Here is a 25,691-nt window from a genome sequence, read left to right as displayed (position 1 = left end):
CACCATCATAAAGCAGAACCACCATCGTCCACAGCCCAATCTCACATTTGGCTTATAAAACTCTACAATATATAGTTTCCTGTATGACTGTACTCACTCCTTGAAAGATGGTTGCCTACTAACAAAATTGTTTATCATTTGAACAAAAAATCCTAACTTCATCATTTCACAAACCTCTGAGTCCACATTTTCAATATAACATCTATTGGTACTTACTGCATGGATTATTCCTTTGGCATTTTGTAGTTTTGTCAGAAAATATTTGGTGTAGCTACAGAATAAAACATATCAGTTTGCCTGTGAATCTGCAAAAAATTATCTTTCTTCTGCTAGGGGGACTTGCAGCCTGCAAAAAATATTTTTCTGTGTGACAATAAATAAACTGAGACCTATGGGTGTCACTACATAAGCTGCTAAAGCCATCTGTACCACTGAGCATGCAGCCAGTTCTAATGCTAAAGGAAAAGGACACTTTCTGTGTTAATGTAGGTCAGGCTTGTTAATGTCATTATATCTTAATGGATATGGCTTTCTCAACCATGAGCAGCTTGTTATCCTTCAAAAATTAAGCATTTATTTAACAAAGCAAAGTCAAACTTCATATTACTGAACAAAAACAAGGATTTTCTAGTGGATGGAAATTATATAATTGGAAAACAAGTTTCAACTTTAAATTATTTAGGCATCACTCTAAGTAGAAATATAGAAGAAACCTTAAATATAAACTACAATAATATCATAAACACCAAACTTGAATATGCAGGTAGCAGTCCAACCAGGAAATAGACCAAACAACAGGACAAGGCAGTTGAATAAAATTTATTGCACACAGTCTCAAGGTTTAAGCACTTTCAAAAAAATCTTAATCAGAATCGTTTTAACACAGTAAAGAACCACATATAAATACCCCACCCTTCAATCTTTAACCAATGAATTCTCTCCTTCAATTAAAAGCCCTACATAACATTTTAAAGTCACATTCATTTTTAAATACCCAACACTCGAATAAAAATGCCTCACCACAAAATACTTCATGAATATATATAATATATACCTTATACTCATGCTCTAAAAAATACGAAAACTAGTAACTTTAAACAATGTACAATTTCAATTTAAGCACACTGGTTATGGATACTTTGTCACTGAGACCTGGGGGGGGACAATGACATTTAATTTCAGTTGCCAACTTAATTCCTTGGCCTCAAGTTCGTCTTCCTAAAGTCCCCCCCTATAGTCCCTCTGAACATAATCCAATCCAAAAAAAAAAAACAAACACATGGTTAGTATTACTACTAACTTGTCTTGCCATAGCATTTTTCGCATCACCCTTCCTAATATCAAGTCCATGTTCATATAAACGTTCTCTGAATTTTCTCTTTGTTTTCCCAATATAAAATTGTTGGCAGTTTAAACATTTCCTCACATATATTACACCTATAGTATTACAAGTGCAATAACATTTAGATCTAAAAATCCTATGATTAATCTCTAACCGATCCCCTTCCAACAGCATCCTGCATTGGGAACCATGCCCACATTTATAAGTCCCCCATTTGTTGCTGGAAATATAGGGCCCAGTATCAACTGTAGGGTGTTCAAAAAGTTCTTAAGTGTTTTCCCCTCTTGAACACCACAGGGGGTCTAACCTCCACTAAGTTATGCATATCTTTAAGCAAGGAAAAATATTCCAATATTAATAAATAATTTCTCTGATATTATTTGCCTCATTACAATATTGTAATAAAGGTAATAAAGGCCCCCCCCTAATTCCAGAGGGTCCCTCTTTTTAATCCTTCCAGGTCCAAATTCTCCTTGCCCTGAATTTGAACTAATAAAGGGCAAAAAATCCCCCTGACTTCTCCTTTCTTTAATATTTCCAGCAATTTGCAATACCAACCCAGCCGGGTAACCTCTATATAAAAATATATTCCCCATTTTTTCACACCCTATAACAAATTGATTCCAGTCTGAAACCTTTTGAGCAAGTCGAATAAATTGTCCCTTAATAATCCCGACTTTTTGATGTAAAGGATGGTTGCTATCAAAATGGAGAATCCTGTTACTATAAGTGGGTTTGCGGTATATAGTGCTAGCCCACCTATTGTTATCCACATCCTTGGAGATGGTAACATCCAAATAATTCATAGAACTGGAATCGTATTGAGAAGTATTTAAAAAATTTACAAAACTTTCAATTTCTTCTACTGCTTCATCCCAAACAATAAAGATATCATCCAAACCTGGAGATATAGGCTTCATGGTTTAACCCCAAAATGTGGGAACGCAAGACATCTCTCCCATTGCAAAAGAATAATATTCTCAAAGATGGGGGCACAAGCTGTCCCCATCACAACTCCCTTCTTTTGCCTAAAATATTGCCCATCTAAATACACATAATTATATTTAAGCACTAGTTCCATACAAAGAACTAGAACATTTATAGTATTATTGTCTAACACAGTACATTCACAAAGGAAATCATGGAACCATTCTATCCCCACATCGTGGGGAATAACAGTATACAATTCTACCACATCAGTAGTCAGGAAAACACATTTTTCAGAGAATTTAGCCTTCTTCATTTTCATTAAAAAGTCCCAGGAATCCTTGCATATATGGTCGAACGATTCCAAACAACTTCTAAGTACAAAATCAACATATTTAACCAGGGGGTGTATCTTAGATTTCCTAGCACTAACAATAGGCCTCATCGGGGAGTCATTTATACACTTATGAATTTTGGGTATCCCAGAAATAACAGATACCACAGGATATTTCACTTGAAAGAAACAAAAAACATCTTGGATTATTTCTTCTTCATCCAACATATCTTGTATATAAAACTCTATGTGCTGATAGGCTAAATGTTTCTTCATATAAATCACTATCACTGACATGCATTAACATTTTATTGGTATAATCATCTTTCCCCATAATAATGACCCTCCCCCCTTGTCAGATCTCATAACCCTAAGTTGTTTGTTGTTGGAAAGTTCGTACAATAGCAAAGATTCATGGGCACTTAAATTTTCATGAACATATGGACTTTTCAGTTTAAAGTTCCTAAACTCAAACTCAACAAATTTTTCAAAAATAATAAGTGGTAGAGGCAAAGGTGGATTAAAGGTGCTACTTCTCCTTAAAATGTCCCCTTTGTTTTGAACTTCATTATTAAACATAAGCCCAAAACAAATTTTTCTAAGAAACAATTTTAAATCCAAAAGCATTTTGTCAATTTTAAAACTAGATGCAGGTACAAACAATTCACCTCTACTAAGTAAATCAACATGTTCTGTATTACATTCAAATTCACTATAATTATAACACTTAAAATCGCCTGCATGGTTGTGAACAATATCAACTATTGTGTCTTGTGTATAAGAGGGAAAACCCTCTTCAACAGTACCTTGTATGTTATTTTCCCTTCTAGACACCAGATGAAAAAAGTCCACATTCACCTCTCCTCCCATGGGTTCATATCACGTTATCAAAAGCTGATAAAGTCGAATGCCTCAATGTTGAACCCTATGCAGCGAACGCTAAAAATAGCAAAGCTGCAGAACATTTAATTCATTCTTAGGGAAAGAATTTGGTTGTCCGTTTCTGTGGCTTTGCTATATTTAGCACTGTGGTGGAAAGTTATGGGGGTTCAGGTAAGTGTGTGATTGTGTGGACGTTAGGTTTAGGGCACGGGTTACATGAGTTAGGGTTAGGGCGCTGGAGAGGTGAGTGTGCGATAGTGACAGAGTTTAGGGTTAGGGGCGGGTTAAGTGAGTTAGGGTTAGGGCGCGGGTGAGGTGAGTGTGCGATAGTGACATACCTTAGGGTTAGGGTTGGGTTAAGGTAAGTGGATAGATAGTAGTGTTTGTATAGTTTAGTGTAGGGTTAGATGTATGATTTTAAGTGTAAGTGTGTGGATTGCTGTTTTTTTGGTGTGCCTGTGTTGTGTGAATGTGTTTCGGAATAGCAAATTTTTTCCCTGAGAAAACAATTGCTGTTCTGAATGTTCGATATTGTGTGCTTTAGATTATTTAGGTTCGATTAAATGGTGTTCGGTGTTTTCAGCTTTCGATGACATGATATAAATGCCCTCCCATTTCCTGTTGTGCTGGTACCTCCCCTGCCAATAACTCGCTTGGTAAAAGTTCCTGTTGTTGGAAAAGGCATTGTTGTTTCTGTTTTTCTGGTTTTCCAACCATTTGGACCTCCGTGGCCCATTTGCCTGGTTCGCTTCTAAAGGGACTTCCGCTTCACTCACTACTCAATTATCTTGATTCAATGGACCCTCCCATTGACATATGTCATCTGAGCCCTCCTACCTATTGGAGGAAAAAGGTTTTGGGTAAACTTTCCCTTCTGCGTATGCTACGCGGTCTCTCAAAGAGGAAGGGAAGGCTTACCCAAAACCTTGTGCTTCTGGTTCTTTGGTTTCCTGTAATATCATAAACACATTGAATACCTATGTAATAAACTGGAATAAAATGTATTTAACTTTTGAAGACAGACTTCAATTAATAAAAATTATATTACTACCTAAAATTCCTTATATAGCACAAGCTATTCCTAAGATACCAGATAAACATTTCCTAAAAAAATAAATACACTTTTATTAAAATTCCTCTGGTATCCTAACAGAAATAGAGTAGCAGAGTAGCTTTCACTCATCATACTAGACCTTGGGATCAAGGAGGAATACATTTCTTGGATATAGAGACATACATTAAAACTTCTATTTTCAGAATTCTTATAAACTGGATAGACCCAAATTATTCTTCTAATTGGAAAACATTACATACCATTATTTTTTCAAATGAAAATTCTACAATAAGATATCTCATGTTAGATGATCAGCTCAATAAACCAAGTAATATTTTATGTATAGGCATTCAGTGTAATATAGTAAAACCCACTAAATTAAATGTTATAAATTACACATTTAACACATTTAGAAAATTTGTCATGATCAATACAGATATAAAGACTTGGATTTAATAATGCCTTTCAGATCCACAAAAAAACTTTTTTCAATAAACTACACAAGAATATTTTTACTACTTGGGAAACAAAAAAATGTGTATGTTGGCAGCATTGTATCAATGATCAAAAAGTTATGGACACCCAATATATAGTAAATACATATGATCTTTCTTCCTCTGATTGGCTAATCTTTCAAAGTGCATTGACATACTCACAAGATTATGCAGAATAATTAATAATTTTCCTTTTAAAGTCAAACCTAATTTTATAAAATATTGGAATGAAATTATATATGACAATCATAATTGGGGAAATATAACTTCAAAACTATACAAACTATTGATAAATTATAAAGTTAAAATCTGACAGAACTGCTGGAATTTCATCACCAGAGGACATTTATTAAGTCTAACCACAGAAAATAAAACTAATTTATTATATTCCATTACATTAACATCTAATACACAACTTTGGAGAATATATAAGTAGAAATTTCTGCATAGATCATTTTATACACCCGATAGACTAGCCAGACTTGGTTCTACTAATAATGTAGCATGTTGGATATGTCTACAAATATGTAGAGCAGACTGGATACACATATTTCATGATTGTATTAAACTCAAAAAATACTGGGAAGAGATATTACACATTTCATACAAGCTATATTTACAGATTCATTTGTATTAACAAAATCTTTAATCTTTTTGAATGTTAATGAGAAAACAGAAATGAAAAAAAAAAGATCTATATTTGTTATGGACTATACTACTGGTAGCCAGGAAGTGTATGTCAAGAAAATGGAAATCCATCTGTGAATCGTCCTTTGATGAATTTTTAAGACTACTGAATGAAACAGCATTGATGGAAGTCAAAATCCAGAAGCTATGGATTACACCCAAATTATGAAGCAACAATCCATGGGAGAAGATACTACCTCTCACTGAGACATTAAGAATGAACTCAGCCTCTTCTTGAAGGAAGGGGGGGGGGAGTAAAAAAAAACATAATACTGTTTAAATATTATATATAGTTGATTCAGACTGGTTTATCTTATAATCTATTCTCAAACCAATGTAAATGATGTATAATATTATTCACTTTGTTTAAATGATTAGATAAATTACATGGAAATTATTTGTCAATCTTTGAAGAAAATCAATAAAAACTTTTTGAGTAAAAAAAAATTAAGCATTAAAGTGTACTGCTACTGTTCCGTTCAGTGAAGACAGACTCATACTGACAAGTCCATACCTCTCACCTGTACAGATTTTCACAAAATGTCCAGATTTTTACCTCATATTTTTTGTACATTTTTCAAACCATTGTGTTTTTCGGGAAACTTATTGGCAAATCATTAAATATCGAAGGTAGAAAATAATGACATACAATGGAGTTTCAGACTTCATACCCTTCAGAAAATTCATGTTAATACAAAATCTGTTATTCTATCAACTTTCTAAGGTTGTAAGAGCAATATTTAAAATGTGTTCCTATTTTTGGGTCTTTGTCCTACTTTTATTTATGGCTTTGTCCAGATTTCTTGCTTTAAGAGGTTGAGAGGTATGCTGACAACCCAAGCTACTGATCTAGAAAAATTAACTCCTGCACTCTGACAAAAGTGCATTCATGTCATTTACAGCTGCTGAGGTCCTGCTATTTTTCTCTATAATTACATTGATAACACTTATCTGGCAGTTGGTTGATGAAACTGACTGTTTCTGATACTCAGAAAGGCGCCTGGCTCAGGACTGTCCAACTCAGTTCACCCTCATCTTGCTTGGACTGACTTCACTCACCTACCTCCAATTCTTACCCACACCACCTCCTCTGCATTTATCATACTTAGCCAATCACTTTCTATCCTGTACAGTTGTCTTCCTTTCAGCTACCTATCACCCTATTTACTCAGCTTCTCTACTTAACTCTGACCTTTATCCTGCCTACTACATCCTTCATCCTCTCATTATACAAATCTCCACCACAGTCCATTTTGAAACTTACTTACACCTACAAGTTGCCATACTTGCTTATCTTTTACCATCTCTCTCTTGTCCTTTGCCATTCCCAAAATGAACATATTTGTATTACATTCATTTATTTTCCCTTCACTGCTATAACACCTTGTACCATATCCCTTGTCACATCCAACCAGTCTTATTTGTCCCACAAGCATACACAGTGTAGAACAAAACTGACCTCCCTATCATCACATCTCTATCACAGCACAAATGCTGGCCTATTTAAAATTAGATACCTGAATAACAACCTATTCTCCAAAAACTCTGTATAATAAATAAACATAAATTCAAATGACTATACTTCAATCATCACTTCCAGAAGCCAATAGTGCTGACATCCTTCCTAATCCAGCCCTCAAGATAATACTATAAAACTCAATCAGATCAACAAAGTTATCCAGTTTCTCTCCCTTCACCTCCATTAATAGGGTATCTAGTGCAATCTGTCATTCTCATCCTCCCATATCCAAAGGTTCATCAAAAAACTTAAATCTCAGTAGTTTAATCCTACATGTTATATAAAATAAACTCACTGACCTACATGTCTGATTTTTTTCCACATCCCAGACATCTTAGCAATCATTGAAACCTAGTACAAACTCAATTTAAAGATAAAGTACTCCTTTCACCTCAATATCACATCAATATAATATTATTTATGTATTTATTTATTTGCATTTGTTTACCGGGATGGTCCACTGGGCCAAATAGTACCCATTTTCAGTGGAGGCCCAGGGAGAAAACCTCCACAGAGAATATATTAATTAATAATTATAATATAATTAGAGCTGATCAAAAATGAATAAAAAAGCAGAAGGAATAGCTGTACCATATCCATTACCCAATAATCAGATGCTATCACAAACGTCCAGAATGCAGAAATACTCATCTCCTTCCTATATTCAATAAGAGAAAAAGTATATGCATTGTCGTACTCTGTATACCCCCAGGTAATAATAATAATATTACCATCCTAGAAGATATACTGTCTTGGATACCTAATACCATTTCAAATGAAACCATCATTCTAGGTGGCATCAATGTAGGGTGGCATAATCTAATCACTAACTGCCCAACCTCCAGTATAAACTTATCTGAATTCACTCAGCTCATTCAGAGCCCACTAGATACAACAAAACAACTGTTAAAGGCATCATTCTCATCTGGATATTGGTTTCTGTCCCCAATAAAATTTTGACTGGTACTACACTTCCCAATGCTCTTAGTGACCATCTCCCAGCATATACCTGTAAAAATATTACCCACCTTGCCAAGTGTCATTATTAAAAAGATAAGTGTAATATGTCAGAATTCAACCAACAGACATCTGTCAACATTTTAAAATCCATCTATTGGACTATGCTAAAATCTTTACATTTAAATTATGCCATCATACATTTTAGCACTATATTCTAAACAGTCTAAATACATTTGCTTCTCTCTATAATAGAAGAATAATACTCCACTGCAATCTGCAACAGATTTTAATGGGTACTTCATTGAAAGCATTGCCTCCTTAACCAAAAACAAGCCTGCCCATACCATCCTGTAAATTCCATAACAACTCTTAAAGTTCCCGTATATACAGATATAAACCAAGCTAACACAAACTACTCAATCAGTCTTCACTTTAATTCCAGTACCTACCAATTTTATTTATTTATTTACATTTGTTGACTGGGCTAGTCTATCTGGATATATGTCCATTTTCAGTAGAGGCCCAGGGAGAAAAGCTCCAACCAGTAGCAGAGACAAGTTTACAATATGCAGTAAAAGATTACATCTATTTAAAAACACATTGTTTAATTTGAGGATGAGATACTTATAAAAAATAATTCCAAAAAATATAACATTGTGTTTTTTTTTTTTATAAAGCAGTGGAGAAGAGAAGAGTTGAGAGAGTAGAAAAGAGGTTTAGAGGTCAGAGAGGGTTATATAAGGGAGAGAGCAGTGAGTTATCAGATGCTGGTTAAAGTTAATTCTTATCAGGTGGGAGTAGATGCGAGAAAGGAAAGAACAATAGGAACCTGGTTCTGGTGTAATTCTTGTATATTGGGTCTAATCAATCATGGTTGGAGCAAGGACAAAGCCAACGGTTCTTTAGATATTCTTTAAGATGCTTTTTATATACTTGAGTGGAAGCAAGAGAGGAAAGTTCACTAGGGAGTTGATTCCAGCTTTTTGCCACTGTGTTGGAGAAGAGCGAGTCCCCCGCTTTGTTGTTAGATTTGACAGAAGAAACTAGAAATTTGTTAGCTGAGCAAAGTGTAGGGAGATTTTTGTAGGGGGTGATTAGATTAGTAAGGATTGGGGTATTATTAGGGTGATAGAGTATTTTTTGGGTGATAACAAGTTGCTGATAGAGTAATTTGTTATCCAGTTGTAGCCATCCCAGTTGTTTGAGGTTGTGACAGTGGTGTGTTCTATAGGGGGAATTGGTAGCAAATCTGGCTATATTATTGTAACAGGTGGAAAGTTTAGTAATGTTATTTCTAGACAGATTAGTATAAATTGCAGAAGCATAGAACAGGGTAGAAGATAGGTGGGTCTGAGCAATAGTAATTCTTGCTGGGGGGGTAAGGAAGGGTTTGAGTCTGTAGAGGGAGCCTAATTTTTTGTTGACAGTTTTTATTGTTGAGTTAATATGGTCATCAAAGCTAAGGGTGTTGTCAATTGTAACACCCAGTAAATGGGTTGTGGTGTCAGGGACTATATCTGTGCCATTGTTAGAGGTTATTATGAAATTTGGTAGAGGTGACTTAAGAGTAGGAGCAAAGGGTAGCAGTTTTGTTTTTTTAGGGTTCAGAAGGAAGCAGTGTTGCATGAACCAATTTTCAACACTGTTTAATACTATTTGGGTCTGGAATTGGAGAAGGTTTATGGACTTGGCAGAGCAAATTAATGTTGAGTCATCAGCATATTGAATGCAAGTGGCTTGAGGAATTTTGGTATGTAGATTGTTAATAAATAATGAAAAGAGAAGAGGACCTAAAATGGAGCCTTGAGGTACTCCGATGTTCACAGAGTGGGAAGAAGAAAGGGTATTATTCCAAAGGACTGCCTGCTGTCTGTTTTCAAGATAGGATTTAAACCATAGTAGAGATTGTGAGTCAAGTGATTCGGCTTTTAGGATTTCAATGAGTAAATTGTGGTTCACCATGTCGAAGGCCTTTGAAAGGTCAATAAATAGAGCAGAAGAGAAAGTATTGTTGTTACGATTTTTGTTTATAGAGTCAGTAAAGGATAGTAGAGCGGTAGTTGTGCTATGGAATGGTCTAAAGCCATGTTGGCAGTTGGCAAGTATGTTATTATGGATAAGGTGGTCAAGTAGTTGTCTGTGTATGCATTTCTCCATTATTTTGGCAATTGGTGAGAGTAAGGCTATAGGCCTAAAATTTGAGAGCTCAGTAGATGTACCACCTTTGTGTAGGGGGATGATGTGGGATACGTTCCATATGGAACGGATTTTACTTTCTGAGATTGTTCTGTTTATAAGGATGGAGATGGGGTAGGCAATGGCTTTAGCTGCTATTTGCAGGTATTCTGCTGGAAGGCAGTCAGCAGACGGGGTGCAGGGTTGAAAAAAACTAATTCTAAAACTGAAGCTGTGCTCTTCCTCTGCTGACATCCCGCCACCAGTATACCTAAAGCTTGCTGATAATGCAATAAGCATCCTAATCAGTAAATCTGTTAAGGACAAACATGTTCCCCCGATCTAGAAATTATTCCATATCATTTCCCTACATAAAGGGTGAAAATCAAATGAAATATGAAATTTCTGCCCCATTGCAATACTGTTCACTCTTAGAAAAATGTATCCATCAACAACTCCACCAATCTTTCTTTAAAACTAACGTCTTACTTCCACTCAGCAAATTCTTTTGACACAGCACAGCATTTGCACTTTTGTCCTTCACAGACACTATAAACAAATTGAGATACTCAGACAATCGTGTCTCCTCATTACTCCTTCACCATTCTTAAGCCTTCAATAACGTCTCTCACTCTAAACCCCTGCTACACCTATCCACCCTTGGACTATCTACACCCACCATTAAATGGTCATTTAGCAACTTATCTAATAGCCAGCAATATGTAAAATGGCAAGACCCTATTTCTCCATATCTACCCAATCTTACAAGCATCCTACAAGGGTCCATTCTCAGCCCATGTCCTTTCAATATTTTCATCAATAACCTGCACACTGCCTCTTGCCAAATCCCACTAATCCAATACGCTGACAACTCTGCTCTTATATACACATTTAACAACCTGCCATATCTCCAACAGATAACTCAAGAACTATTTTTCACTGAAACCTGGCTTACCAGCCTTCTATTAAACCTTAATAAAACCAAGCTGCTTTTATTCGCGCCAGATACATAATCAAATTATTACCCAATTTAAAATCTTCCTTAATTAACACAGAAGCTGAACTTGTTTCCCATAGAAAATTACTAGGTGTGATACTAGATGACAAACTTAAATTTGATCTTCACATTTGTAATCATATAAAAAAAAACTCACCAAAAACTAGGAATGCTTTATTGGAAAAACACTTCATAAATACAGCTACTACAACCTTATTGGCACTCTGCTCCTACCATCTCTGCTTTATGGCACCGCAGTTCTCATTAATTTACAAACTTCCCTAAAAGCAAAACTTGAAATATGCTATAACAAATTTCAAAATTTGTAACAAATTATCTCCCACCTCATGCACCGTTTATCTCTTAAAACTCTACAGTGACTTGAACTTCCTAGTCACCTAACCTATGTACAACAACATACAATACATACAATTGTATGTAAGCCATCAACCTGTCCAGCCATAAAATCCCTTCTCCATAGCTACTACTCAAACAGATTTTTCAGGTCTGAAAACAAACAAATCCTCTCTATACATAAACCTAATAAAAGTGCATGACAACATCTCCAGTCCTGTTTCACAGTCATAATTTGAACTCCCTACCTTTATCCATCAGAATAAACTCTAACGTTCATGCTTTTAAACATACTGTAAAAGACTTCCTTTTTAACTCCTGCCTATGCTCCTGCACCAGCCCAGGCTGGACCAGTGCTTTCCCTCTTCACAAACCCTTCTCCTCTCCATCCCTGTCATTCTTATCTGTCTTTCTTATAACAACATTTTTTCGACATTATTTGACTCTTCTCAATGCTAAACTACTTTCTGATCTTTCCTACATCTACGTTATAACACAGCAGTATTGTTACCACATTTCTGATATCTATATTTACTGTGCTGCACATCCAATTACTTTTTATATATGGATAGACAGACATCCTTCTTAACATCTCCTGTCCATCTCCAGTACTTCAGACTCACCATTTATATAGAAAATGTTTTTGCTGCTGTACAATATTTGCAAACAAAATGTTTTATGACTGTAATAATGATGACTGTATCATGTCAATATGAGTTTGTATTGTAGTATGTCTCTTTTAATAATTTTGTAATGTATAATATTTGTACAATGCATAATATTTGTAGAATGCTTTATGATGTAACCTGGAGCTTTTTTCAACAGACCTCCACTAAAAATGGGCATCTTGTATGCTCAGATGGGTTTTCCCAGTAAACAAATGAAAATAAATAAATAATAAGAAATAATCCACAATCAAAAAAAAAAAAAAGAAGCCACAATCATTCCATTTCCTAAAAAATCCAGAACAACAAGATTGAATGAGTACAGGCCTGTTGCTTTCACACTGGTGGTCATGAAGACCTTTGAGAGGCTGGTGTTAGCTCACTTGAAGGATATTACAGCTCCCTCATTGGACCCCCTTCAGTTTGCTTATCGAGAGAAGCGGTCAGTGGATGATGCAGTTAATATGGGCCTACACTACATCTTGCAACATCTTGACAACCCAGCGACATATACAAGGTTTCTGTTTGTGTACTTCAGCTCTGCATTTAATACAATAATTCTGGAACATCTTCACTTGAAACTCTCCCAGCTTTTGGTTCCTGTTTCCAGCTGTCAATGGATCACCAGTTTTTTAACCAATAGGAAACAGCAGGTGAAACTGGGGAATTTACATCTAGCTATCACACGATCAGTACAGCTGCCCCCAGGGATGTGTGCTCTCTCCACTGCTATTCTCCCTCTACACTAATGGCTGCACCTCTAAGGACCCCTCTGTCAAACTTATTAAATACGCAGATGACACAATTGTCATCAGGCTCATTGGGAATGGTGATGAGTTTGCATCCAGATGGGAGGTTGACCAGCTGGCCCTTTGGTGTAGTCAGAATAATCTGGAACTGAACCCTCTTAAAAGTCTGGAGAGGACAGTGAACTTTAGAAGTGGTACTACAATATTATCCCCTCTCTTTATATTTAATACTGCTGTGTCAGTTGTGGAATCCTTCAAGTTTTTGGGATCTACAGTCTCCCGGGACTTGAAGTAGGAGACCAATGTAGGGTCCATCATAAAAAAGGTACAACAGCGAACGTACTTTCTGTGACAGCTGAGAAAGTTCAACCTCCTATAGGAACTGTTGATTCAGTTCTATACAGCAGTCATTGAGTCTGTTCTCAGCTCATCCTTAATAGTGTGATTTGGATCTCTGTCTAATCATGACAAAAATAGGTTACATCGAATAGTCAGATCTGCCGAAAATATCACTGGTGCTAGTCTGCCCTCCACACAGGACCTGTACTATTCCCGAGTCATGAAAAGGGCAGGGAAAATCAAGGACCCTTCACATCCAGGCCACCATCTTTTTGAACTATTACCATCAGCCAGGTGTTATAGATTAATACGCATCAAAACAAGTAGTTACAAGAACAGTTTTTTCCCCACAGGCCATCAAGTTGATAAACGGAAAAACTTTACATTTTGAACAAAGTAATATTTTCTTTTTTTCTAAATTTCAAATATAAAAGCAATTGCATCTGAGTATACAGTGGAATCTCTCTATATGTTGTTAGAATCCAGTATTGATACTTTATAATAAAATATGTTTGCATCCAAAATCTTTAACTGTCCGTGTTTAAATTTAAGTAGCTGCATTATATTGTGTATTAATAAATTAACCTTTGTAGCTGGTGTCGTGCTCACTGTCAGACTACAGAACTGCCCAGGGCACCTGATGACCTAACTATGGCTCTGTAAATAACTAATAACATGAGTGGATGTGCTTTCATTCCTAGACAAATTAACAGGACATGACTACTGAGGCGAATTTTGCCTCTCAAATAATTCTTCTTGCACTTAAATGCAAAAAAAAAATAAAAATTTAGTAAAGATACGCATCTAGCCACACTGTTTACTTGTAAAACAATGCAAAAACACCAGCTCTTGTTATTTATCCCTTTGCTACATGCCAAAAGTTTTTGAATACTGGCCAGTGTTTCATGCATTTCAATTTGCTGTTGCAACAATAGAACTTAGCAACAAAATGATAAATTAAACAGCTTGGAGTCTGTTGCACTTGAAGATAGAATGTATTTAGAGAAAAGCACATCACAGAAGACTGGGTAATTATAACAGCATAGCTAAGTTGTACATGAAGGATTAAAACAGGCTTTTTTTATTTTTAACCACACTGGTGGCATACTTTTGTTGGTAAATCTGAAGCAATACCAGTGAGCTGTCAGCAAAATTATAAGACATTTTTAGTTCAAAATGTCTCTTGTAATAAACTAGAGTACTGTTCAGTGTCAGTGAAAAATAGCCAAAGAAACAGGCGTTCTGTGCTGAAACTGTCACTTTAACCATATGATTAACTGTCCTGCATGACCATTTTCATTATTTATTTTAAAGTGTGCAAGTCACAGGACAGGACTTTAAGGGGTCAAGAATTATAGCAGTAGGGAAGTACCCAGGGGAGACAGAAGGGTCAGCAGCTTAAGTGTTAGGTCCTTGAAGGAGGTGCTGAAAGAGGTACTACAAGGAAGGCATTGCACCAGGGAATCCTTTGCCTAGGGATCCATTTCACCTTAGGCCAGTCCTGCTGCTAAGTCAGGCCAGTACTCATACAAATTAATTCATAAGCCACGCCAGTGGGACTATAGATACAGTGCTATACACATGTTAGACTGAAAACGTAGTTTCTTATATGATCTTCATTTAATATAAAGACCCATGCCTGTCCAGAATTTCTACAGAATAGTGTTTCAGGATTTGGAAAGCTCATGACTGCACTGCAATAATTTTAAGGCATATAAGAAACTTGTGGGTAAAAATTTACATACTCAGATACTTAAGTAGTTCAAGACACATAGCACAGGGACCTCCTTATAGGCTTGTTTTAGCAGATTAATTTCAGCTTAGCTGTGCAAAACTGCAGAATTTGAGCCATTTGGTCACTTAAAGGGGAGAGGAAGTAAACATGGTCAAGTGCTGGAAATTAATACAGTGTATTGTTATACTGCCACCTAGTGGATACTAAGTGTTACACTAGAGGTAAGACTTAACCAAATTGCTTTTATTTTATTTGGTGATATTACATGTAATATGAACAGTTAAAAAACACAACAGAAAAAAAGAAGCTTAGAACTACAACTTAATACAAACTTAATAGTTGTGTTCTAATTGCCTAGGACTCAAAATATGCAACATATACCACATATAACTATACATAAATATATACAAAGCGTGGAGCATGCTGAATGAGATACAAAAATTAAATATTTTCCTATTTAGATAAAAAGAGCATTCAGATAGAATCTGATCAGAGAAGAACTAATACACAATTATATAAGCTGAGATACAAGACTTGTGATGCATACAATGTGAGTTTTGTGAGTACCATGCATCAGAGGTGTAGCTAGCGATTCTGGCTACCAGTGCCATCCCCTGATCTGGTGCTGTTCTCAACTTTAAGTTGAGGAGCAAAAAAGGAGGAAGCCAAATCTATTCTTTACGGACTGTACTCTTCACGTCTAAGCTGAAGATGGAGACAAAAATCTAAAGCTCTTCTTTTCTTTTAAACTGTAGCAAACTGCTTACAACTTGGTACATTTGTAACAAACAGATGCTAGTTTATGCCACACACAGAAATAGCTAAACCATTTCATTTCTGACTGCAAATGTAATACTGGCATTCTGAAAGCCAATAATTCATTAAGGTACTGAAAACTGATCGTCATCTGACGATCACACGCCTAACACTTTGTGTTCAGGGTGGCTGCCCCATCACCCCACCCCAGCTATGCCTCATATATAAGCATGCATCCATTATTCTTACAACACTCTGTAGGCTGACACTTTGCAGATCCACACAGCCATGCTTTCCATTAGCCCTGTTCATAACTGTGTGATGGTTCTGTTGCTTAAGTTTTAAAAAAATTAGAGCGTAATAAACAAAACAGGGTTGATTTTATTTTCAAATATCTTCTTGTACTCATAACATGGAACCAAAAAAACACTAAAACTGAGACTGAAGATTCATCAGTTGTTTTTTCCTTTTTTTGGTCCTCTCAGACCTCATTTACACTGGCCTGTCTCCCAGTGCCCCATGTCTGACAGTGGGTCTACCAGCATCCTTCTCCCTTCCCAGACTTGCTCCAATATTGCTAGGGACAGACATGAATCTTAAGGGAGGCCTAGGCACTCTGTCATCTGTACATTCATCTGGTGGGGGTTATTTTACATGCCCTACCCACTGTTCTCTTTCCTTGCCCCCTACGCTCACTTGTTATGTCCCAGTGCAGCTCCCCTTAGGAAACATCACCAGTACCCCCCCCCCCCACCAGGATGGGCACACCCATCTTTCCCTGCTGTTCCATCAGTCACCATAGCACCTAATCAAACCCAGGTTGGGTGGGCCTTAATTAGGGCTTTATCCCTCTACACCACAGGAGCAGCTCTGGGCTCACCAATTCTTACCTAAACATTTGTAATAGACACAATGGAAAGTAGGAAGAAATTCTATTATCAAGTTATTGGGGTTCAGACTACGACATCTGAGGTATTGGGGTTCAGACTACGACATCTGAGGTATTGGGGTTCAGACTACGACATCTGAGGTGAACTCTGCAGCCTGTTGCAGCTCAATGCTTCTGGTGAGAAATGATCAGTCAGTATATCTCTCCCTGCTTTTCTTGTGGGCTGTTGCTGTGGCTGCTCCTCTGTATGGCACAGTCATGTGTAAGCGTGATCTTTTGTGCTGTAATTAAAAGACTGCTGCATAGCTCACTATTGCATTCTCTTGAGGGATGGACAATGGCACATACCTGTGTAACACACAAGAGTAGAGAAAGGAGGGTGAGACTTCACTATCCAGCCTGTTTTTCACCTGGGTACAGAGTAGCTACATGAAACACAATCTTGCAGCACTACAAGCCAGAAACTGTAGCCTTTCCAGATATGATTTCAACCTTTGTTGTACAAGGAATGAGCTACTAGGTAACACTCATCCAGAGAAATACATTTAAATCACATTTATAATTGCACTTATCTTACCACATTCGTAAACTGCACTTATCTTATCACTTAAATCAGTTTTGTATGTTGTTTGCAATTTATGTGATGTTAAAGCTATTCATTTAAGGCATTTTTATAGTCTGCATTGCTTTTTGGTTTCTGTGCTAGCCTAGGTGTTTTTCTGAGTTTGGTTCCCTTCCACCCTTCCTATTTCTGTTTTGCTTTTAAACCTGGAAGCTATTGAGCTGCCTGCCCCTACTGTATATCTTGCCTTGCAAGCTTCTCCCAGTCTCATCTTCTATATACCTGGCCCTAGAAGCTCCTCCCACTCTTATCTCTTCTGCTCATCTTACTGGTTACTGACAGAAGACACTGGGAAGGCCCACCCCTTAGACTGTTAGTATATTTTGAAATTATCTTAGAGTATGTGTGTTCCTCATTGCTGGCTTGTCTGCTTTGAATTGCCTTGCAATTCATCTAGTTGTTCAACTTGTTTCTGGTACCTTTTCAGTTTTGACTAACAAAGTGTGTTTTTACATTAAGAAGACAGGGACTGCTATTCTAATGGCAATAGTAATGTAGCCTGGTCAGTACAATTTAGAAAACACACAGGGAGGCTTAAAGTTAGGGTTGCCACCTTTTCAAATGCCAAAAGTGGGACATTTTTGGTACAAACGACAGATTTTGCAGGGCAAAACATACTCACAGCCAGTACAAAGGACAGAACTTCACTTTTTTGCCCAAATAAAAGCTTATTTTGTAGCATTTTAGTTGCTTGTTCTGTTTCTTATAACATTTAGGTGTTTCAGATTCAGAATAACTGTTTTATGCAACTATTACATAAAATATAGGAAATATGTTTGTCCTAAAATCTCAGGACATTTGCCATTTTTTCGATTTCTTTGCAGGACACAACTGCCCAAAGAGGGACTGTCCCTCGCAAAGTGGGACAGGTGGTAACCCTACTTAAAGTGAGATTTCTTTATCAGCCAGTGGACTTTTTAGGGATCTTATTTGGGGGTTAATCTGTACTTGAAAGCTAAGTTTGCTGTGCTTTTAAATTAAGAAGTTGAAGGATCATCCATCTCATGGCAGAAGTTGTTTACCTGGTCTCTCTGAGTTGAGCGGCACTCCATGGACCATAAAGTGCAGTAATTTATTGGCCAGAGGATACGGAAGTTAGATTTCAGCTTTTTTCTGTCTGCTGTTCACCACTCCTTGGCAGTTAGCAGTACTCTGTATAGTAGCAAACATATATAGCTAGTTCTTAGAACTTTAACCCCTAACACAGAAAGAGTTTGAATAGAGCTAAGCTTAGGGCAGCTAGGTAGTGTCATACTGCACCAAGATCACAGCACTATTTGACAAATAACTCACCCTAGACACCACACAGGTGACCCCTGTAAAACTGATGCCTTGGAGTTCATCCATGTCCAAATCTTTATAGACAAGGCTCCCTACCATATCCTGGCCAGCTACTGATCACCCTGTATGACTCACATAGCTCGCAACTCTTACCAGGACCTACTAGATTAACTTACATTCCACCCAAATACCCCATTCAAGGGAAATTTTATAGACTGGGAAATGTGCACTGCCTCTGACATAAAGGCTCAATGTTTCTTGGACTTTATCAACACAAACACCCTAGAGCTCTCCAACCAGAGGATCAAACACATTGGACATTGTGCTGACCCTCATGAGAGAGTGCTGCACCCCATGTCATGTCCTCATTGGTGAAACTGGATAACAAAGCTAACATTAAATAAAAGGCAACCCAGAAAACCCAATTAAACCTGTAACAGTTAGGAACTTTACTAAAGCAAATCACATCCTGTTAAGCAACAGCTTATCAAAATTCACAGCTTCCCCAAACCCTAAGAACACAGCTACCTTTGCATAATTATTTACAGAAACCCTGTACAAACGTAAATGGGTGCATTGAGGCTCCTGTACCTACCAGAATTAAGCCCAGATCCAGCATTAAAAACAAACCATACTCATGGAATCCTTACCATAACAGGCTATATAACAAAAGAAAATAAATCATGTCCTGAATCAGAAAGGACAATCCTTATAGAGTTAAGGCCGCTCTTATTTAAATAAACAAGAAACTGAGAGGTCTAATAAAGTCCAACAAGGCCAGTTATGAGGTCAGGATAGCCTCCCAGGCTAAGGACAATCACAAGGCCTTATTCAGCTAGGTCAGGAACCTTAAAGGTAATAGTGAGCAGTGTGCAGAACTAGTGTCAAGTGGCACAACCTTCACTGACCAGGGTGACATAGCAAATTCATGGGCTGATAGATTTAGCTCTAACATGAGCCCTACTCCCCCACTACCCCTGTGAAATCCTTTTTAGCATATCCCCCAACTATCAACAGGGAGCTGATACTGGAGGCACTCATTAAGGCCAAATACACTACTTCAATGGGCCCTGACAGTATCTCTGGTTGCCTCCTAAATAGCTTAAAACATGACCTAGCAGGATCACTTGTGACACTTTTCAACTGCAGCCTCAAACCAGGTTATGTGGCAGGTGAATGGTGGTACCTATATGTGTCTCAAAGGCTTTCTTCCATCTATGTGAAGCAGAGTTCTTCCATGAACTTATTCAAAAGAAACCTTCATCATTGAATGGGAAATCGAAAATTCATCCGCAGTTTGGCACCCATGTCTCTGATGGAGAGAGGTTGACAGTAAGTAAATGACTCCCCAACTAGCATACCTCCCCATAACACTTAGCTACCCATTTACTAACATTCCCCACCACATAGACATCCAAGGAACCCCGGGACAAATCTAGGTTGGGTTGCATGACTAGCCTTGTAAAGAACCTGGTGGCCATTAACTTGTATAAACCTATGAACATATAAGGTCACATGAGCCTGATTATAACTCTAAAGTTCCAGTTATAAGTGATTTCACCATAGCAATTACTGACCCAGCACGTTGCATACCTGATAAAGAGAGATTTACTGTTGGTTGCCACTACAGCATTAAGATTCAGTGATATTCCAAAGGCACTCAACCTTTCACTCTCCTAAATATTAGTATAGTCTTCTTTTTCACCCACATGGAAGTGAATAACCTTGCATAAAGGAGATGCAACAAGATGCAGTTGATCATATCACCCTTGTGTCTAAGTAGTATAAACCAGTAGTGCTAAGCAGTACTCTTTTGGTTACAGTAGTTGTCTTTTTCACTGGTATTTTTCTAGAGTGACCCTGTGTGTGTTGGTTTGGGACGAGATGGCCAACAGCTTTGCCAATCATGGCCTACACCACTGAGACTTTTTTTGTTACAGAACAGCAATAGCACATCATCCTTACCAGAGTATTTTGCCTACCATGCACTTAGGACCCTTTGAAGCTGCCAGGAACTATCCATATTTATTGCAGAACTCTTGCCTTATTTCAGATATTGCATTATGCTAATCTAGAACTTTTATAAATTCTAGTATAGATCAAAAGACTGCATACTGCATCATTGCTAACTATAGTTCCCCTTTCATGCCCCCTGTAGAGCATACTGATTACCTAAATCAATTCAGGTATTCACCCATCAAGCCAAATACCATTGTATTTGGACAACTGCAAAGTGGGTGCTGCTGCCTGCTTACTGCACGACACCAAACTTTCCATGGAGGTCTAGATGAGACAGACATCTGATGTGCTAATCATGGGTCACCTTAAAATTCAAAGAAGTGTAGCATAGTTGCCTTTAGTAAGACTCGTACCCCTCCCTGTTATCATATCATTAGTGCTCTCCTAACATAGAGCCTGTTATTAGAGACCTGGGTACCCACAATGCAGCAAGCTCCAATGCCACAAGTGTGGTCAGAAAGCGCTTCTGCCTCAAACAGCTGATCTATTGTTGCATCTCTTCCAGGTCCAATGACTTCCTTGTTCCTATTCATTCCTCCATCATCAGATACAATGCAACCTTTGGATGTTCCTCTCTAGGCACCTTGTATAACTTAAAGGGACCAAAATATACCTAATTAGAAAACATTCTGGTTTGAGCCACCCTTAGAGGCTAAGAGGCTGAAATCACTGTATCTCTACCCTGTCTCTTACAAGCTGCTGAAAGATACTCTTTGCTTTGTGTTTCATGCTGTGAAGGACTGCTTACATTTAAACCTACATCACCTTTGTAGATCAAATAGTTTAACTAATATCTACTCCAAGAATATAAAGCTCCAGTGTATGACCAGAAATATCATCTGGCATAAAAGTTTTCTTAACAAAAACATCACCCACCTTTGGAATAGATTCATTCTGTACATCAAGCAGAGTACCTACCGGAAAATGTTAAAGCAAACCTCGACGCCTGGATGGGTAACCATAAATTCATGCCTGGCATTAACGCTGATGATCTGCTATGTGTGTGAGCTAGTCTGTTCTTATCACTAAAAGAGTGATATGGCTAAGATTTGTAATGGATCTCCAGCATTAAGCCTAATTATCATCAATGAACCTATATATAGTGAGTGGTTTCATTTTCTGCACTTCTTTCTCCTAGTTTTCATTTTATTTATTTTATTATGTATTAACTAGGTACATAGGCTAGTCTACAGACCTTTTTCAGCCATGACCTGGGCCACAGTGGTAAGGCTAACATATAAATGTTTAGATGGTCTAATGTAGACAGTCAACAAGTGTGTTTTTGGGAAGGAACTTTAGTACCCAGACATAATACAAATGGAGACATCATGCGGGGCTCACACAGACAGTGACTGGAAGTCAGGGCTGAGCTGCAGAATCTGGAGCTGTGATGCAGTGGTCTTTCTATTTAATCTTCATGCTGATAGGTAATTTATGTGCCCACTACCCCAGGCTGTTACTGCTAGAAAAGGTACCCAATGTCATTCGTATTTTTCATTCTCTGTTTCAAATAAACAATTAAGGCACAAATGACAGACTGAAACCACTACTCAGTCAATGCCCTTGCCATAAAATGAAGACATAAAATGCAAACACATCTCCCCAGGTTTTACTATTAGTTAAGAATTCACGCTGCTGGGAAGAAGAATGGAAGGAGGAATAATCCTGATGGACTAAGAATCCATAATTAGGCCACATATTCCATGTTATGTAATAACTTTAATAAGCCCTTTACTGTAATCTAATTGAAAAGAAAACCTATCTGCAGTCTATCACAGAGGACTGGGCTATGAGCTGCCACACTCAACCTCATCTATAGGCCTGAATTTGCTTTCCTCAGTCTCCATTTGTGATTCAGAGAAAATAATTTAATGAGGTTCCTGGGCAGCCCTGAAAAGTGACCCTTGTGCTGCAACTACACTCTCTGTGCTATCACAGTACATAATAAGCCAGTGCTGCAATTTAATTCCATATCATTTATATGCTGTATATATAATGATTATAAAGTAAACTTAAGCATAGTTGTGAATTTTTCATGCATTTGAATTATCTTAAAAATGTACATCCCCTTTGTTACCATCTATTTTATGTCTGTACTTTATTACTACTACTTATTGCTGACTTATTTGTTTACCCTATTATATACCCTTATTTCTACTATTTCTTATTTTTTTATTTTGAAAATGTTACATCTAAATTGTTAATCTATGTATCATAATGTATGTCCATGCTATTTGGCTCAGGCCATGTCTGAAAAGGATCAAATGACCAAGTCATTTACCCAGTTAACAAATGTAAATTAAACACAGTTGTAGGTTTACGTGGTTACGAAACTCAATAAACTGATACCTAAATCACTAAACAAATAAATAAATAAATAAGCTTCAGCAGAACACTATTGCCAAAGTAATCAGACTTTTAAGTGGTTATCATAGCAACATGTTTGAGATTCTTCTCATCTGGCACTCATATCCTTTCTTATGTCAGGTGATGATTCTCATGACATACATTGTTAAACTAAGGACCTCAGAGCTTATTTGCACTGGTGAACTGACTTATGTCTATACTGTGCTATACAGGTCATGGTAATACTTCCTGATGAAATACCATGTAGCACAAGGTGCCACTACTTTACAGCTCCACAGTGTAACTCACTAGAAGAATTTTTTTAAGAAGACACTGTTCTTATTGTTAACTGTTTTTTGCTACAAGGCTATTTTACTTTAATGATGCAGACTGAGCTGATGTACTCATAGGATTTGTTTAGCATGTTCACTCTGTAAATATCAGCTTATCTGTGGAAATGGAAGTTAGAACCACTGTTTTAAAGGAGCCTGACACATGAGTGACTTAAAATGTAAGTGTATTAGGCTGTCCATCTGAAGGAGAGCATATTCCACACTTAATCACATGTGTTTGGAATAGTGAGCCCCCCAGTTGTAAGACTGTTGTGAACATGTAAACGTTTACTTGCTCACTTGCATGGGAGCAATCACTGCCTAGAACTATTGTTTTACTCCTCCCCATGAGAAAAGTAACATAGGTCACTCCTCATTGCTATCCTTGTCTGTCCACCTTTTCCAGTGCCTAAGCCATTAATCAGCATTGGGTTACATGGGTTATGATACTATTCCTCCATGCCTCAGAGCCAGGGGCAATCCTATAGACACTCCCTTTATAACAAAACCTGCTGTATGTATGAATGGGCATGTATTTAGTTTTGCATGCCATTTCTGTCATAGTGATTATATAAGCTTAATTTTTATATAGTTAGTTTTGCACCTTGTTTATTTTGCATGCTTCAAACAATGTAGCTGTCTTTTGTCAAAGTCCTTGCATTTTCATGAGGATCATGTCTGGAAGGCTCTTTGGACTAGCTTACGTACCCATTTAACAAATGCTGATAGAGCGATAGGCAGATAGATAAACAAATAAAAGGATAGTCTGATTCAGGAAACATTTAATTGCAAATTGTTTTGTGCATGTTTGAATTCAGCATTAAATGTAGCAAAGAGAATTACATTTATGCTAACTACACATCATCAGAGGAGTGTCCTTTGTGGTCACTGTTTATTATTTTTGTGTTTTCTTCTGTAATGTCATAATGTAATGATTCATGACTTGCTACCTCTAACCTGACTAAAAGTGTGTGATACACAAAATAACTGAAACTTAATGCTTCTTCTAGGGATGCTATGAAACTGGGCTTCAGCAAACCATGGCCTGATGCTATGGCATTGATCACAGGACAGCCAAACATGTCAGCACAGGCTCTGCTCAAATATTTCCAGCCATTGACTGAGTGGCTGCAGAAACAAAACAAGGAGGAGACACTTGGCTGGCCCGACTACGACTGGATGCCAGGTTAGTGAATGCTTGTGAGAAGGTAGCACTGAACCTATGTGGCAGCAAAAGTGTGATCACTCAGTAGTGTATCAGTGAGACAATAAAAGTGTGACCTGGTAACTGCGCAACATAGTAAAAACATCATTGCCTGCAATTATTACATAAACTGCAGCAAAAATGTTCACAATGAGTGACACAAATGTAGTGATCTTGAATGTAAAGAAGACAGAAGCTGTAGTTATAGCAATTCTAAAGCAAAAATGGGAGTCATTGACTAACAGCCCCTTAGGGCTGAAAAATAAATCTTTTTTTCTGTATCATAGTCAGATGGTATAGGGGTCAATAACGACAGCCTTTTAGCTATGAACTGTTTTCCCAGTTTTGGATACAGTAGCTACCAACTTTTCAATGAAAACTAGTAGTTGCAGTCAGCACCAGGACACGTAAGTTTAAAGCAGTGCAGATGTTGTTGTGAATCTGCTTAATAAACACTGTAGTGATGGTTACATTAGTGTGAAACACAGAGAGTAACGTTAGCAGTGACAGTAACAGCAGGAATAAAAATGGAGGTACTTACCATGAGGCACATAAAGCACAGATGTAGTTGACAGGGTAATAGCTTATTTTCACAGTTTTTATTTTGTTGACCCTCCCCACCATCTATCAGTCACAATGTCCCACCTCAGTCTCCAAAGCAGGACAGATAGGAGGAGATAAGAATGCTTTGATATGCTGTCATCCTAATGGTACTGGAGGATCGACTGTCTTTATCCTACCCTTAATCCCCTACACTCCATGCATAGTATTTACAAACGTCAACATGGCTTATATGCTCAAACTATGACTACACCACCCCTGCTGCCTCCCTCACTTCCACCTGAAATCGTATTGCTGGGCAGAGTGAAGGTTACAAAAATCAAATAATAATGATTGGTTATGATCATAGCTACATGGTCAATGCCACATGAGAGATTGTAACTGTATAATCAATGCCATACGTGAAGTCATAACTGTATGATCAGTGTTATGCATGACATCATCACTGTAGGATCAATGTCACATATA

General features: G+C 37.4%; 1 protein-coding gene across 1 annotated transcript in view; it reads left to right on the top strand.

The window, feature by feature from the left end:
- ACE (angiotensin I converting enzyme) overlaps window positions 1-25,691 on the top strand; it is an 806,509-nt gene that overhangs the window by 730,446 nt on the left and 50,372 nt on the right. The window contains exon 24 of the mRNA XM_044055209.1: window positions 24,469-24,644. Coding sequence (XP_043911144.1) covers window positions 24,469-24,644 — 176 coding nt within the window. The remainder of the gene's footprint in view (window positions 1-24,468; window positions 24,645-25,691) is intronic.

This window comes from Protopterus annectens, chromosome 13.part0, assembly GCF_019279795.1.
Source record: "Protopterus annectens isolate FY-2018-M chromosome 13.part0, PAN1.0, whole genome shotgun sequence".
NCBI lineage: Eukaryota > Metazoa > Chordata > Ceratodontiformes > Protopteridae > Protopterus > Protopterus annectens.
This window is presented reverse-complemented; position numbering and strand designations above follow the sequence as displayed.